The sequence below is a fragment of the Vipera ursinii genome (genome assembly GCF_947247035.1).
Source record: "Vipera ursinii genome assembly, chromosome: 7".
NCBI lineage: Eukaryota > Metazoa > Chordata > Lepidosauria > Squamata > Viperidae > Vipera > Vipera ursinii.
This window is the reverse complement of record NC_139521.1, coordinates 75,871,497-75,886,073: the sequence shown is the minus strand read 5'-3', so window position 1 is coordinate 75,886,073 and position 14,577 is coordinate 75,871,497. Positions and strand designations below refer to the sequence as shown.

The 14,577-nt window shown below is 48.7% G+C and overlaps 1 protein-coding gene and 1 long non-coding RNA gene across 2 annotated transcripts in view; one reads left to right on the top strand and one right to left on the bottom strand.

The window, feature by feature from the left end:
* Positions 1 to 14,577, bottom strand: part of LOC310643138 — a 366,287-nt gene that overhangs the window by 13,319 nt on the left and 338,391 nt on the right. The window lies entirely within an intron of this gene.
* LOC310643571 (transcription factor COE3-like) overlaps positions 4,871 to 14,577 on the top strand; it is a gene marked incomplete at its 5' end in the record, with an annotated part of 62,493 nt that continues 52,786 nt past the window's right edge. Inside the window, 2 exons of the mRNA XM_083368044.1 lie at positions 4,871 to 5,245; positions 6,496 to 6,617. Of these exons, the coding sequence (XP_083224170.1) occupies positions 4,871 to 5,245; positions 6,496 to 6,617 (497 nt within the window). The remainder of the gene's footprint in view (positions 5,246 to 6,495; positions 6,618 to 14,577) is intronic.

Sequence of the window (14,577 nt, the reverse complement as noted above, 5' to 3'; positions counted from 1 at the left end):
CGTAAGTCACGAAGGTTGTAAGTCAGGGCAGCCCCGTGACCGAGCCAATTTTATTCCCTTTCTTGCAGTGGTTCTTAAGCGAATCCAAGGGTGGCTAAGCAAATCCATTCAGTCCTACAGGCATTAATATGTGGTCATTAAGCAAACACCGTGGCGGTCCAGCAAGCCCAGTGGCCATTTGCTGCCAAAAAATAAAAGGAAATGTGGGTTTCTGGCAAAAACACATAAATAAAAATGTCACGAATTGTGGTCTCGTGGTCACGAGATGGGCAGACGGTTATAAATGGAGGCCTAATGCTGAGAGCCCGAAACACGATCACGTGACCATGAGCGGGCCCCATTAAGAGGTCACAAATACCCTTTGGATCCGTTGCAACTGAACAGTCTCTAAGCAACCAGTTGTAACTCGAGGACTTAAGTGTATATACAGATGGCACTGGCTATGATTCGCTGTATACGAATACAGCAAACCGCCCTTCCTTCCAGCACGGATGATACAGCCTAGAGCAGGGATGGCAAAACTGCCGGCCCGCGGGCTGGATGCGTCGCGCCAAAACCTGCGCCCGTTGCCCATTGCCGGCAGTGGGGGAAAAGCCACGCCACGTGACGTTGCGAGTTTGACACCCGTGACCTAGATGGATAATGAAATGTCTGCAGCCAAAAAAACCCAGCTCAGAGAGCACCAAGGACCCCACAGTCCTCCTCCTCCTCTCTGCAAACCCCACACCCTTCTAACACTGATGATGTTCCCTAGTTGGGTCATGAAACGTCTGCAAGGAAACCACCCAGTTCAAAGAACAACAAGGAGCCCACGATCCTCCTCTCTGTAAACCCCACTCTCTTCTACCACTGGTGATGTTACCTAGTAGTCAGATTTAATTAAATTTAATTATGGGACTTGTATGCCGCCCTATCTCCCAAAGGACTCAGGGCGGCTAACAACAATAAAACAAAAACAATGAATACAAATACTAAAAGAGATTAAATTTTACAAAGCCCCACTAAAAACCAATAAAAATTAAAACAAAATTATAACCCTCGTCATCAGTCCAAGTCGGCCAGTTGGAAAAGGTATCTCTTTAGGTCGTGACGAAAGGACCGGAGATCTGGGGCCGTCCGAAGTTCTCGGGGGAGCTGATTCCAAAGGGCAGGCACCCCGACAGAGAAGGCCCTCCCCCTGGGGGTCGCCAGCCGACATTGTCTGGCCGACGGCACCCTGAGAAGACCCTCTCGGTGTGAGCGCACAGGGCGATGGGACGTCGTTCCTGGCAGCAGACGGTCCTGCAAATATCCCGGGCCTAAGCCATGTAGGGCTTTATAGGTAAGAACCAGCACCTTGAACCTCACCCGGAGGGCAACCAGCAACCAATGCAGCCCACGCAGGAGGGGTGTAATATGGGAGTATCGGGATACTCCCACCACAACCCGCGCGGCCGCATTCTGCACCAGCTGAAGCCTCCGGGTGGTCTTCAAGGGCAGCCCCATGTAGAGATAATGAAATGTCTGCAAGAAAACCACCCCACAGTCGTCCTCCTCCTCTTCTAGCACTGATGATGTTACCTGGTCAGGTAATGAAATGTCTGCAAGAAAGCCACCAAGCTCAGAGTGCACCAAGGATCCCACAGTCCTCCTCCTCCTCCTCCTCCTCCCCCCAAACCCCACTCCTGGCACTGATGATGTGACCTAGTTTGGTAACGAAACGTCCGCAAGAAAACCGCCCAGCTCAGAGACCACCAAGGACTCTTGAATATATTAATTTTGTGGGTCTCTTGATGCGCTCTGAGCTTGCTTGTTTTCTCGCGGACGTTTCATTCCCCAACTAGGTGACCTCCCCAGTCCTTGCGTCGGGTCTGTTCCAGGGGTGTATTCCGTTTCAAGTTTCCCTTTCCAAAACCAAAAAAAAAAAAAAAAAAACCAACGCTGCACGTTGGAACGGTTTTGGAATTAATAGAAGGAATGAATGTTATCCCTCGCCCTCCCTTACAAACAATGGACGGGCTTTGGAGATTTTGCAACAGAGGCTTGGGAGCTGGTTCCTGGCCAGACTTGCCATTACGCAAATAATTAGCTGCTAAAATTCACAGCGTGGAAAGAGAGAAAGGTGGGATTTCGCTATTTCCTTCCTTCCTGGTGTTTTTGCTAGGCTTCTCCGAGTGTCTTTTTTTTTTTCTTCTCTAACACACCCAGGACAATGGCATTTTGACTCCAAGCCACAATCCATTTAGCATAATGATTTCCGTGGAAATCTGCGACGCTCTGCTGTCTTTCCTGCTTCCAGCTATGCCTAACACCAACCCAGTCTGGCCTCTTTCCGATTGGCCAGGGCGAGCTGTCCCAGAATCCTTAGCCAGGAGAGAGCGACAGATCGCCAAGAATCCTGGGAGATTTCCTTCTGCGGTAGAACCAGCCAAGTAAGCTGATTGGAGAAGAAGACCATAAGCCACGTGTCAATTCTCCCCTGCTAGCTGTTTGTAGCCCTCGACTTAACCATCACAACTGGACCCAACATTTCTGTGGTTAAGCAACAGTACTAAGGCTTGTTCACGGTGCTCTGCAGCCTTCTCTTGAGCGGTTTACGGAGTCAGCCTATCGTCCCCAACAATCGGGGTCCTCATTTTACCCACCTCGGAAGAACGGAAGGCTGAGTCGACCTTGAGCTGGTCAGGATTGAACTGCTGGCAGTGGGCAGAGTCAGCCTGCAATGGTGCACTTTAAGCACTGCACCACAATGGCAATTGAATGGAATAAAGAATAGAATGGAACAGAATAGAATAGAAAAAAATAGAGAATAAAATAGAATTCAGTAGAATAGAATAGAATAGAATAGAATAGAATAGAATAGAATAGAATAGAATAGAATAGAATAGAATAGAATAGAATAGAATAATGTGAAATGGAACGGAACGGAACGGAACGGGATAGAATAGAATAGAATAGAATAGAATAGAATAGAATAGAATAGAATAGAATAGAATAGAATAGAATAGAATAGAAAATATGAAATAGAATAGAATAGAATAGAATAGAATAGAATAGAATAGAATAGAATAGAAAATATGAAATAGAATAGAATAGAATAGAATAGAATAGAATAGAATAGAATAGAATAGAATAGAATAATGTGAAATGGAGCGGAACAGGATTAGAATAGAATAGAATAGAATAGAATAGAATAGAATAGAATAGAATAGAATAGAATAGAATAGAATAGAATAGAATAGAATAGAATAGAATAGAATAGAATAATGTGAAATGGAACGGAACGGAACGGGATAGAATAGAATAGAATAGAAAATATGAAAGAATAGAATAGAATAGAATAGAATAGAATAGAATAGAATAGAATAGAATAGAATAGAATAATGTGAAATGGAGCGGAATGGGATTAGAATAGAATAGAATAGAATAGAATAGAATAGAATAGAATAGAATAGAATAGAATAGAATAGAATAGAATAGAATAGAATAGAATAGAATAGAATAGAATAATGTGAAATGGAGCGGAACGGGATTAGAATAGAATAGAATAGAATAGAATAGAATAGAATAGAATAGAATAGAATAGAATAGAATAGAATAGAATAGAATAGAATAGAATAAAATAGAGTAGAGTAGAATAGAATAGAATAGAATAGAATAATGTGAAATGGAACAGAACGGAACAGGACAGAATAGAATAGAATAGAATAGAAAATGTGAAATAGAATAGAATAGAATAGAATAGAATAGAATAGAATAGAATAGAATAGAATAGAATAGAATAGAATAGAATAGAATAGAATAGAATAGAATAGAATAGAATAATGTGAAATGGAACGGAATGGAACGGGATAGAATAGAATTAGAATTAGAATTAGAATTAGAATTAGAATTAGAATTAGAATTAGAATAAGAATAGAATAGAATAGAATAGAATAGAATAGAATAGAATAGAATAGAATAGAATAGAATAGAATAGAATAGAATAGAATAGAATAGAAGAACGTTGTAGGATGCACAAGAGAGAGGACAAGGAAAATTCACTAGGAGTAACTGAGGCTGCTTGCAAACTTGGTTATCAGCCAGTTTCAGACAACTCACTAAACCCGGTCAATGCAAGCCAACAACCATATTCACATGCCTGGCAGGGCCCCAAAACCGATCAGCTCCACTTCGGCAGAACGTGAGTAGGGGGGGGTGGAGAAGGGGAGTGCTGTTCACCCCTCACCTATTCAGCATTTTGGACACCCACAGCGACTCAATCAAGCCTGCATCTTATCCTAGCTTGGCAGCCGGGTCCTCTGAATGCAGGCGGGGTGTGGGTGGGTGGGTGGGTGTCCAACCCTTTGGAAAGAAGCAGAGACCGCTGGACTCTCCTTAGCTGGAAGAAGGAATGAAAGGAAGCGGTTAAGGAAAGGGAGAAAGTGGGGGGGGGCGCCTGTGGCTAGGGCCCTATAAAGGGGTGTGGGGGCAACAGAGAGCGGCACTCAGAGCCACGGGGAGGGGAGGGGAGGGGAGATGGACGGGCGGGGGAGGGGAGAGTCTGGGAAACTTTGAGGGGCTCCCGGCAGGGGAGGCGCGCACTTTCCGAGGCGGGGGGCTGCCCTGGGGAGGGAGGGGCGCCTCGGAGGGGGGGGGAGGACCAAAGCAGGGATCCCGGGGCTCCTTGGGGGGGGGAGAGCTGGGCAGCGAGGATGCCCAGGGAGGGAGGGAGAGGGAGGGAGGGAGGGCGGGGGTCTGGGAGCCCAGCGCGCCCCTCCCGCGGTCATCCCCGCCGCCGCCGCCGCCGCCTCCGTCCGTCCCCTGGAGTCCGCCCCTCCCCGGATGATGTCAGCCTGCTCGGCCCGGTGGCTGCAGCCCCCTCCTCCCTGGGGAGGCGGAGGGAGGCGGCATGGCCCGGCTCGGCCCGGCCGGAGGAGGCGGCGGCGGCGGCGGCGGCCCGCTCCCTCTGCGGCTGGAGGCTGCGCCCGGGCCCGCCCCGCACTGGCTGGCGGTGCTGATGGTGCTGCTGCCGCCGGACGAAGCGGACCAGGAGGAGGAGGACGACGAGGAGGAGGAGGAGGAGGGGGAGGGGGAGGAAGGCGAGGGCCGGCGGCGGCGGTGGAGACGGCGGCGGCGGGCGGCGGGCGCTCCGGCCGGCGGGCTGCTCCCCAGGGACCCGCGGCGGCGGCTGCTGCTGCTGCTCCTGCCGGCCAATGGAGGAGGAGGAGGAGGAGGAGGAGGAGGACGAAGCCCCGCTCCGCGCTCCGACCTGCCCGCGGCTCCGGTAAAGTCCGCAGCCGGCCAGAAGGAGGGAGGGAGGGAGGGAGGGAGGGAGGGAGGGGGAGAAGGAAGGAGGGAGGGAGGGGAGCCCCGCCAGCCCCCTTTAACCCCCCCCAACCCCGTTTACCCACACACACACACACCAAGCGCTCTAGCAGCCCCCCCGCCCCAACTTTTCCTCTTTCCAGCCCCCCCACCTTTCCAGCCCCCCTCCCCCACCTTTCCAGCCCCTCCCCCACCTTTCCAGCCCCCCTCCACCTTTCCAGCCCCCCTCCCCCACCTTTCCAGCCCCCCTCCACCTTTCCAGCCCCCCCCGACCTTTCCAGGGCCCCCCATCGCCCGGCCCGGAATTTGGCTCACCTCCGGCGGACCGGTGGTCTGCATCCCGGCTCGAGCTCCGCTCCTCCCGGGGGTCCCCGTGGCCCCGGGGGCAGCCCTGCCTGCCTAGCCGTCCCTGGCCGGCCTCCTCCTCCTCCTCCTCCTCCTCCTCCTGCCCCCCACCCTTCCCCCCCTCCCCCTCCCTCCCTCCCTCCCCGGGGGCTCCTGCTCTCGCCTCGGATTCCTCCTCCATCCTCTCCCCCCCCCCGAGGCGTCGCCACCCAGCGCTCCCCTCCCGCCTGCCCCGCCGCCGGAAAGCCAGCAAAGCAGCCCCGCGCCCGGATTGTCAGCCTGGCACCGCGACGGGCAGGTGGCGCGGGCAGCCCCTTCTTCTTCCTCCTCGGGCAGCCCCTACTTCTTCCTCCTCCTCCTCCTCCTCCTCCTCCCGCCGCCTACCCCCCTGCCCTGCCCACCCCCGCCCAGGCTGGGCTTGGGGAGGGGGTCTCAGCCTCTGCCTCCAGCCCTTCGCCTTCCCGTCCTCGCCGGAGGGCTGCCGGGCACGGAAAGCGAGGAGACCCCCAAACTTTCTTCCTAGCCGCCCCCTCCTCTCCCTCTCTCTCTCTCTCTCTCTCTCTCTCTCTCCCTCTCTCTCTCTCTCTCTCTCTGTCTCTCTCTTTCTTTCTCTCTCTCTCTCTCTCTTTCTTTCTCTCTCTCTCTCTCTCTCTTTCTCTCTCTGTCTCTCTCTCTCTCTCTCTCTCTCTCTCTTTCCAACCCCCCCCCCCAACAGCCCCTGCTTTGGGGGCTGGGATTGTTTTGGTTGGAGGAAGGCACGCGCGCCCGCGCCCACCCGACGAGCACAACACAGACACACACACAGACACACAACTACACACCCCTCTCGCCCGCTAAAAGGCAGTTTTGATGTTCTCCCTCCAGGAGAGCCTGGCCAGAGGGGGGCTCACCATGAAAGAGGAGCCCCTGAGCGGAGGGGGACTCTCGGCTGTCCGGTCTTGGATGCAAACCACTGGGGTCCTGGATGCCCACACAGCCCTGCAAAGGTAGGACGCTAGAGATGGAACCCCCCCCCTTACACTCCATCCTTCTCCTTCTACTCCCCCCTCCAGAGGAGGGGAGGGCACCTACCTCCCTGGGCTTGTTCCCTTCCCACTTCCCTGCCCTGCCTCAGTTTCCCCTCCGGCTTGGGCACAAGCTTTTTCCGATTGCCCCCCCCCCTGTTCTTCAAGAGGTGGAGAGCCAGAGCAGAAGAGGGCACCTCTTCCCGCCAGGAGAAGCCCGCCCACCCCCCTCTCAAATGCCAAGGGCTGTTTCAGGGTTAGGATCTGGTCCGAAGGGGAAGGAACAAACCAGGAATGTTGATTTGCACGGGGATGCTTGTTTGAGTGGCTGCAAAGGACGGGGGTGGCGGTGGGGGTTGGAGACGGTGGTTGTGATGGTCAGCGCTCAGGCTGGGGGGGCCCTGAATGTTTGGGCTAAGCAGTTGAACACCCCACCCGCCGCATCTAAGCATCCCCCTCGAAATGCAGAAGACCCCCCTTTGTTGGTGCTCCTCGAGGACCCTCCGGTCCTCTCTGGGTATCCCTGCAGGAGACGAACGACAACACAGCCGTTGTGCGAAGGCGACAGACTCTGTTGTGTGGAACGTTGCTGGGACTTTGGTGCTTCGGAAAAATGTTCCTCGAAAGTAAAGTCACACTTCTGGATGGAAAAGCCGAATCCTGCTAGAAATAAGAGCGAGGCTGAGTTCTCCTTTAGTAACACCCATCATCTCTGCCGTGTTTTGTTTTTTTTCCCCCAACTTTCGAGTTATCTTCTAAAGTTCCTTTTTTTTAAAAAAACAACGCACACACACAGGCAAAATATCAAAAAAAAATATTACGTAGCTTTAATTATCTTTCCCGATTCTGGAAGTACGGAAAGAGGACCTGTTTTATTTTCTTTTGTCGCTGGACTTGCCCGCATCTCAAACCCACCTCCCTCCCTTTGGCTCTTGCTTTCCAATCTGCCTCTTCCAGCCTGTCAATAAACCGGGGTTGTATGAATCATTCCACCCAGGGCTTGGGCGAATAAGGGGAGCTGGTTCTTTTGGATTCAAATTGATTTCCTATCGATCACCAATGTCCCCTGACCTTTTGACATCCAATCTGGCTGGGCACGGGGGACTCAGCTTGGTTAAACAAAGGAAATCAGGAATTAACTTGCATAGCTAATGAATGGGGAGGTGGGAAGGACAGAGAGAGAGAAAGAGAGAGAGGGGAGGGGTCTGTCCCCTTCCCAACTCATCCCCGCACCCCGTAAGATTCTCACAGAATTGGATCCTAGTATCTGCCAGTTACAGAATATCAGACCTGGAAGGGACCTTGGAGGTCATCTAGTCCAACCCCCTGCTCAGGCAGGAGACCCTATCCCATTTCAGACAAATGGCTGTCCGGTCTCTTCTTAAAAACTTCCAGTGTTCGAGCATTCACAGCTTCTGGAGGCAAGGAGTTCCACCGGTGAATTGTTCTAACTGTCAGGAAATTTCTCCTTAGTTCTAGGTTGCTTCTCTCCTGGATTAGTTTTCATCCGTTGCTTCTTGTCCTGCCTTCGGGCACTTTGGAGAACAGGCAGCCCTTCTTCATGGCAGCCCCCCCTTCTTTGTGGCAGCCCCTCAAATATTAGAACATGTCATCACAATCCATCCTGTGGACAAATACTGCAGTGTACAAGTGTAAGCAGAATAACAAGAGTTGGAAGGGATCTTGAAGGTCTTCCAGTCCAACCCCAGGTTCAAGCAAGAGACCCTGGACCACAAAGGGCTGTCCAGTCTCTTCTTAAAAACCTCCAGTGTTGGAGCATTCACCGCATCTGGTGGCAAGCAGTTCCACTGGTCAATTGTTCTCACCGTCAGAAAAATTCCTCCTTAGTTCCAGGTTGCTTCTCTCCTTGATTAGTTCCCATCCGTTGCTTCTTGTCCCGCCTTCAGGGGCTTTGGAGAAGAGGTGGACCCCCTCTTCTTCTTTGGGGCAGCCCCTCAAATATTGGAAGATGTTATCATGTCATCCAAATTCACATCTTCATCATCTTTCTGCCGTGCCAGCCTTCCCCATCTGTTGGGAGTTTCATACCAGGCCCGACACACAGTCTGAAGACGGTTCCCCACGCAGGAATCTTGCGACGCAGTTTGTAAATTCTCATTATCCAACCCTTCTCTAATTGATCCCATTCTTTCAGCGCTCACTTTCTCCCACCACACACAGTTATTCCAAACCTTTCAGAGCTCAACCTTTAATTAGAGCACCGCTTCACAATGCCCTGCTAGGGCCGCACTCGGACTATTGCGTCCAGTTTTGGTGGCCACGATGTAAAAAAGATGTTGAGACTCTAGAAAGAGGGCAGAGAAGAGCAACAAAGATGATCCGGGGGGGGGGGAGGGGAGTATGGAGGTTTAAAACGTATGAAGAACGGCTGCAGGAATTGGGGATGTCCAGTTTAATGAAAAGAAGGATTAGGGGGGGTGTGACATGATAATAATATTCCAATATTTGAGCGGCAGCCGCAAAGGAGGGGGGGTCAAGCTATCCTCCAAAGCCCTTGAAGAAGGCAGGACAAGAAGCAAACTAATCAAGGAGAGAAGCAACCTGGAACTAAGGAGGAATTTCCTGACAGCTGGAACAATTAATTAACCAGTGAGACTCTTGGCGATTCTATGCTCCAGGTCTCTCCACGTCTTCCAATCTTGCGGTGCTCCTGTTGAGTTGCTGGAAAAGATATCCCCCCACTTTTTTTTCTTCTTCTTCTATATTTTCTGTGGACCGTCCACTCCAGAGCTGCCCGGCGCCGTCAGGATGAGCGCAGAGCAAAAGGTGCCCCTTAAACTGCCCCCCCTCCAAAGCCTGTCTCTGATCCTCAATCACTGCTAGCCAAGAGGCAAGGATGTCTGCTTATTCCATCGTTGGAGATTTAATCCGGTTCTGCGTTCGGTGTGCAACTTGTTTCTAGGCTGTGGTTCGGGTCTCTGAGGCAGGGCTAGGCTGCTCCGGTTGAGTCCTGCAAAGGCGTCACGTAGTTCTGGCTTGGTGGGTGACAGTCGGTCAAGGCACGCTGGGGAAAAAAATATATGCATTTACCGATTGCTGGATCAGGCCGTAATTGGGCAGTTTTGGCCTGGCGACGACGTGAAGGGGGTCTCCTTAAAGAATGGAGGAAGGGGCCCCAAGCTAAGGGACTCTACGTCGCAACAAATGGAAACTAGCCCTTTTCACCTGGCTTCGAAGAAGACTTTCTCGGAAAAGGCCCTGATGTTGGGAAAGACGGAGGGCAAAAGGAGAACGGGGACGACGGAGGAGGAGAGATTTTTGCTGTCTTGCTTCTCCAGAGTCTATCGTGGCAACATTTCCCTCTTTCCAGTTTTGGCCCTGGAGCAAACCTTTCCGTAAATGAAATCTGACTTTCCCAGGAGTCAGTCTGGGAAAGGCAGCGGTTGGTCCTTACAAGCCTCCACATTTTTGAAATGTTCCTCATTCTTGTTTGAACCATCTGGGCTGAATTCATTCAGAAAGAAGCGTTACTGTCTTTCGTTGTTTTATTTTTTTATTCTAAAGTTGGCCCGGATAGAAATGCCTCCCTCCCTGCTTGCTTGCCTGCCTGTCTGCCCTGTCTGTCTGTCTGTCTGTCTGTCTGTCTGTCTATCTATCTATCTATCTATCTATCTATCTATCTATCTATCTATCTATCTATCATCTTTTATCTCTATCTTTCATCTCTATCATTCTCTCTCTCTCTATTATATCTATGTATCTATCCTTCTCTCTATCTGTCTATCTATCCTATCTATCTATCTGTATCTATCTATCATATCTATCATATCTTTTTATCTATCATCTGTCTCTTCTGTCTGTATCTTTATCTATCTATCTCTCATCTATCTATCTATCTATCTATCTATCTATCTATCTCTTCTATCTATCTCATCTCTTTCTATCTATCTCTTCTATCTCTCATCTATCTATCTATCTATCTATCTATCTATCTATCTATCTATCATTTATCCATCCATATCTATCTCATCTCTCATCTATCTATCTATCTATCTCATCTCTTTCTATCTATCTCTATTATCACCTATCTATCTGTCTGTCTGTCTGTCTGTCTGTCTGTCTGTCTGTCTGTCTATCTATCTATCTATCTATCTATCTATCTATCTATCTATCTATCTATCTTCTACATCTTGTGCCAACGAGAAGGAAACATCACCTCTTTACCCCATAAATTATATTCTTGCCTTTCTCTTTCATGGAATCAGAGTGAGCCACTTTTTTTAAAAAAAAAATCCACCCCATAATTTTTTCTAGATTTATCTAAGTGAATCAGAATAAGTCCAACTTTTCTTCTTACTTCTTTCTAGTTCCTTCCTACATCATCTAACTACTTATTTTCCTTCCTTTCATCTCTCCCTCTCCCTCTCTCTCTCTCTCTCTCTCTCTCTCTCTCTCTCTCTTTCAATTGTGGGCTGTGCGTTTTCTCTGCCCGGTGGGGTGAGGAGCTGAGGGATGGGTACTTCGGTTGCAGAGTGAACAATGCTGCCCAGCAAAGCCTCGCTGAATTTGGAGGTGGAGAGAGATCGCCATACGTTGAACTTCCTTTGAAAGCCAGATTTATTGTCGCGATGGTTCAGTCACTATGTTGTGTCCGGCTCTTTGTGACTCCATGGACCACAGCACCACCAGCCCGCCTGGTCCTCCACTCTCTCCCGAAGTCTGCCCAAATTCATGCTTGTTGTGTCCGTGACACTGTTAGAATAACGAAACAGAATAACAGAGCTGGAAGGGACCTTGGAGGTCATCTAGTCCAACCCCCTGCTCAGGCAGGAGACCCTGCACCCTTTCAGATAAATCATTGCCCAGTCTCTTCTTAAAAACTTCCAGCGTTGGAGCACCCACAACTTCTGGAGGCAACCGGTTCCACGGAAGCCGTTCTGCTTTCTCCCTGTTGCTTGGCGTTTGCCCTTTTCTCCCATTAATCACGTACCCAATCGTTTCTTTGATATATTTTTTTCTTTTTTTTTCACGTTGAAAGAAGCTTTTTGTGTGTGGGGGGGGGCGTGTGTGTTTGTTGTTATTTTTGACTTATTCATATTTCCTTGTGAGCCTTAGCAGCCGCCCTGAGTCTTCGGAGAAGGGCGGGATATAAATGGAATTGAAATAAATAAATAAATAAATTCCTGACTTCATCTTTGCAGGCTCGGGCTATTTGCTGATGTTCTGCCTTAAGTTATGTGTGGCCTTCTTTCCACTTTTTTTTTTTTTTTTTGCCTTTCAAACTATCAAAGAGATCTTTGTGGTGGTTTCCACTATCTATCCATCTCCTCCTCCGCCGTCCCCTTCTTTTTGCCTTCCATCTTTCCCAACATCAGGGCCTTTTCCGAGAAAGTCGTCTCCAAAGCCAGATTAAAAAGGACCAAACCCTTTTTTCCATTTGTTGCGGCAAAGCTGTGTGTGTTTTATTTTACCGATCGTGGGACCTACGCCCTGCCTTTCTGTCCACCTGATCAGCAAAGCAGCTTGCAAGCCGAAGAGAACAGCCGGAAGGGATTCAAACAACGTTCGTACAGTTGCAATCCAGAAAAGAAAAGGGAAAAAAAATTCTAACAAACGCTTGGACATCTCTGTGCCTATAATGTTTAACATCTGAATTCTAATCCGGGGGGAAATTTAGCCGATCTGCCCTTGATGGGAGAAAGTGGGAGCTGCTACGTGCAGACTTAACTCGTTGTGGCTCTTCAAGCTTTGTCTTGCTCCGTCCCTAAAGTGCAACCGACAGCGGCAGTCGGCAGAGGAGATAAATAGAAATAAATCATAATTTAATCAGCCACCAACACTGGGATCCAACCCCAAAATATGCATTTGATGGTGCGGGGGCGCATGCGTTTGAATAAACAGGTTTTGCTCGTGTCAGGAGGAGTCGGGCAGTCTACATCCAGCATCGTAAGGCTGGAATTGTGTGTGTGTGTGTGTGTGTGTGTGTGTGTGTGTGTTTTAACTCAATAGCAAGATGGGTGAATTCGTCACTTTGAGTTTGGTGGCGAACCGTCAGCCACAATCGCTCTGCCTCTCCGAGGCAGGTCTGGGAACATTCTTGCTTGTACGGAAGGACTCTGATGTCCGTTAAGCGAGGATGTTTGTTTATGGCATGAGAACATGGAGAAAGGCTCAAACTTAGGGTGGGATCAGTCCTGAAGGCAAGGTAGTCCTCGACATACGACCACAACGGAGCCCAAAATCTCTGTCACTAAGTGAAACATTTATGAAGTGGTTTTTGCCCCATTTTGTGACCATCGTTACGTGAATCCTTGCAGTTGTTAAGCTAATAGCATGGTGGCTAAGCGAATCTGGCTTCCCCATTGACTTCGCTTGTCAGAAGGTCGCAAAAGGGGGAATCATACGACCCCAGGACGGTGCGACTGTCATAAAACATGAGCTGGGTTGCCAAGCGTCCGAATTTGGATTCCTTTGACCAGGGGTATGCCGCAACGGTTGCGAACGGTCTTAAGTGCCTTTTTTCAGTGCCGTTGTAACTTTGAACAGTCACTAAATGAACTGTCGTAAGTTGAGGACCGCCTGTAATCTTGAATCTCAGTTACCGGGCTGCATGATGGTCTAGGGTGGGTCAGCCACTTAGGAACCCTTGGAAAGCATTTGTGATGCATGTATAATAATAATAATAATACCACCGACGACAATGATAATAATAATAATAATAATAATAATAATAATAATAATAATAATAATAATAATAATACCATCAAACATCCACATCTGCCTATCCCAGGTCCTTGGTAAGGACTCAATAGGTAGACAAAAATGCCAAATCCAGTCTGAACATCTGTCTGACTGTGCAATTATTATTATTATTATTATTATTATTATTATTATTATTATTATTATTATTATTATTATTATTATTAAAAACATCTGGTTCCCTGATGTTGCTATACCAGATGATTGAAGAGGAAGTTGAAGAGGAAAAAAATAACGAAATATCTGCAAATTGAACTTGAGCGACTGTGGAGGAAGAAAATAATGTTTGTACCAATAGTAATAGGAGCCCTTGGAGCAATACGCAAAGGGCTGCCTCAATAGGTGGAAATTTTGAATTTATTAGACCTGAATATTCTGACTCTTGGGGGGGAAAAAAACACACCCTACCCTACGCGGAACTGCCTTAACAGCTCTTAGGTCCTTGGTTAGGATTTGAACTCTTAACATTTTTTTACAAGTCCCAGACTGTGAATCCAATTGAAGATTAAATCTTTAATCATCACCATCATCATCCCATCCCCTTGGGGTGCAGAATTAGCTTTGTTTACAAAAAAAAAATAATAAAGGGAGAAATGAAGGCGCTAATTTTAAGATAGGACGCAGCTGAGGGTGACTTTCCTTGCGGCCTAAGTTCAGCTAAGGAAGAAGGGACGTTGGAATTCTGCAACCAGGCAGCAAAAACGTCCTCCCTGCTGATCTGTTGTGTTAAATTCTGAAAAACACACAGGGGAAAAGATTCCACGAGAGCCGGTTTTTAGAATTTCTTTATTTACTTGTTGCATGTGCACAACCCCCCCCCCCCCCGTCTCACGCGAAACTAACTCTGGACCAGCGTACAGGCTTTAATTTTTTTTTAAAAAAAAAACAACAACATGCCTAAAAACCAGTCCCAATTTATAGATAAATTAGTTTTTTTAAAAAAAAACAGATGCAGAGAAGACAATATCGCTTGTGGCCCACGTGCAGGATTTGCTTTTCAGCTGCGAAATTAACCATCGGTGGATAAAGGGTCAATTTGAGGGGGTGGGGATGGAAAGGGAATTTACACGTCATATTTTTATTTTGAGGAGAAGATTCTATGAGAGGGAATCTCCGCTCCGAAATTTGCAGCTTTGGGGGATCACATTTTTATAGCTGTAAGGAGGGTTTTTGGAGTTTTGATCTGAATTCGCGGTTAACCTAACAGAATAACCGAGTTGGG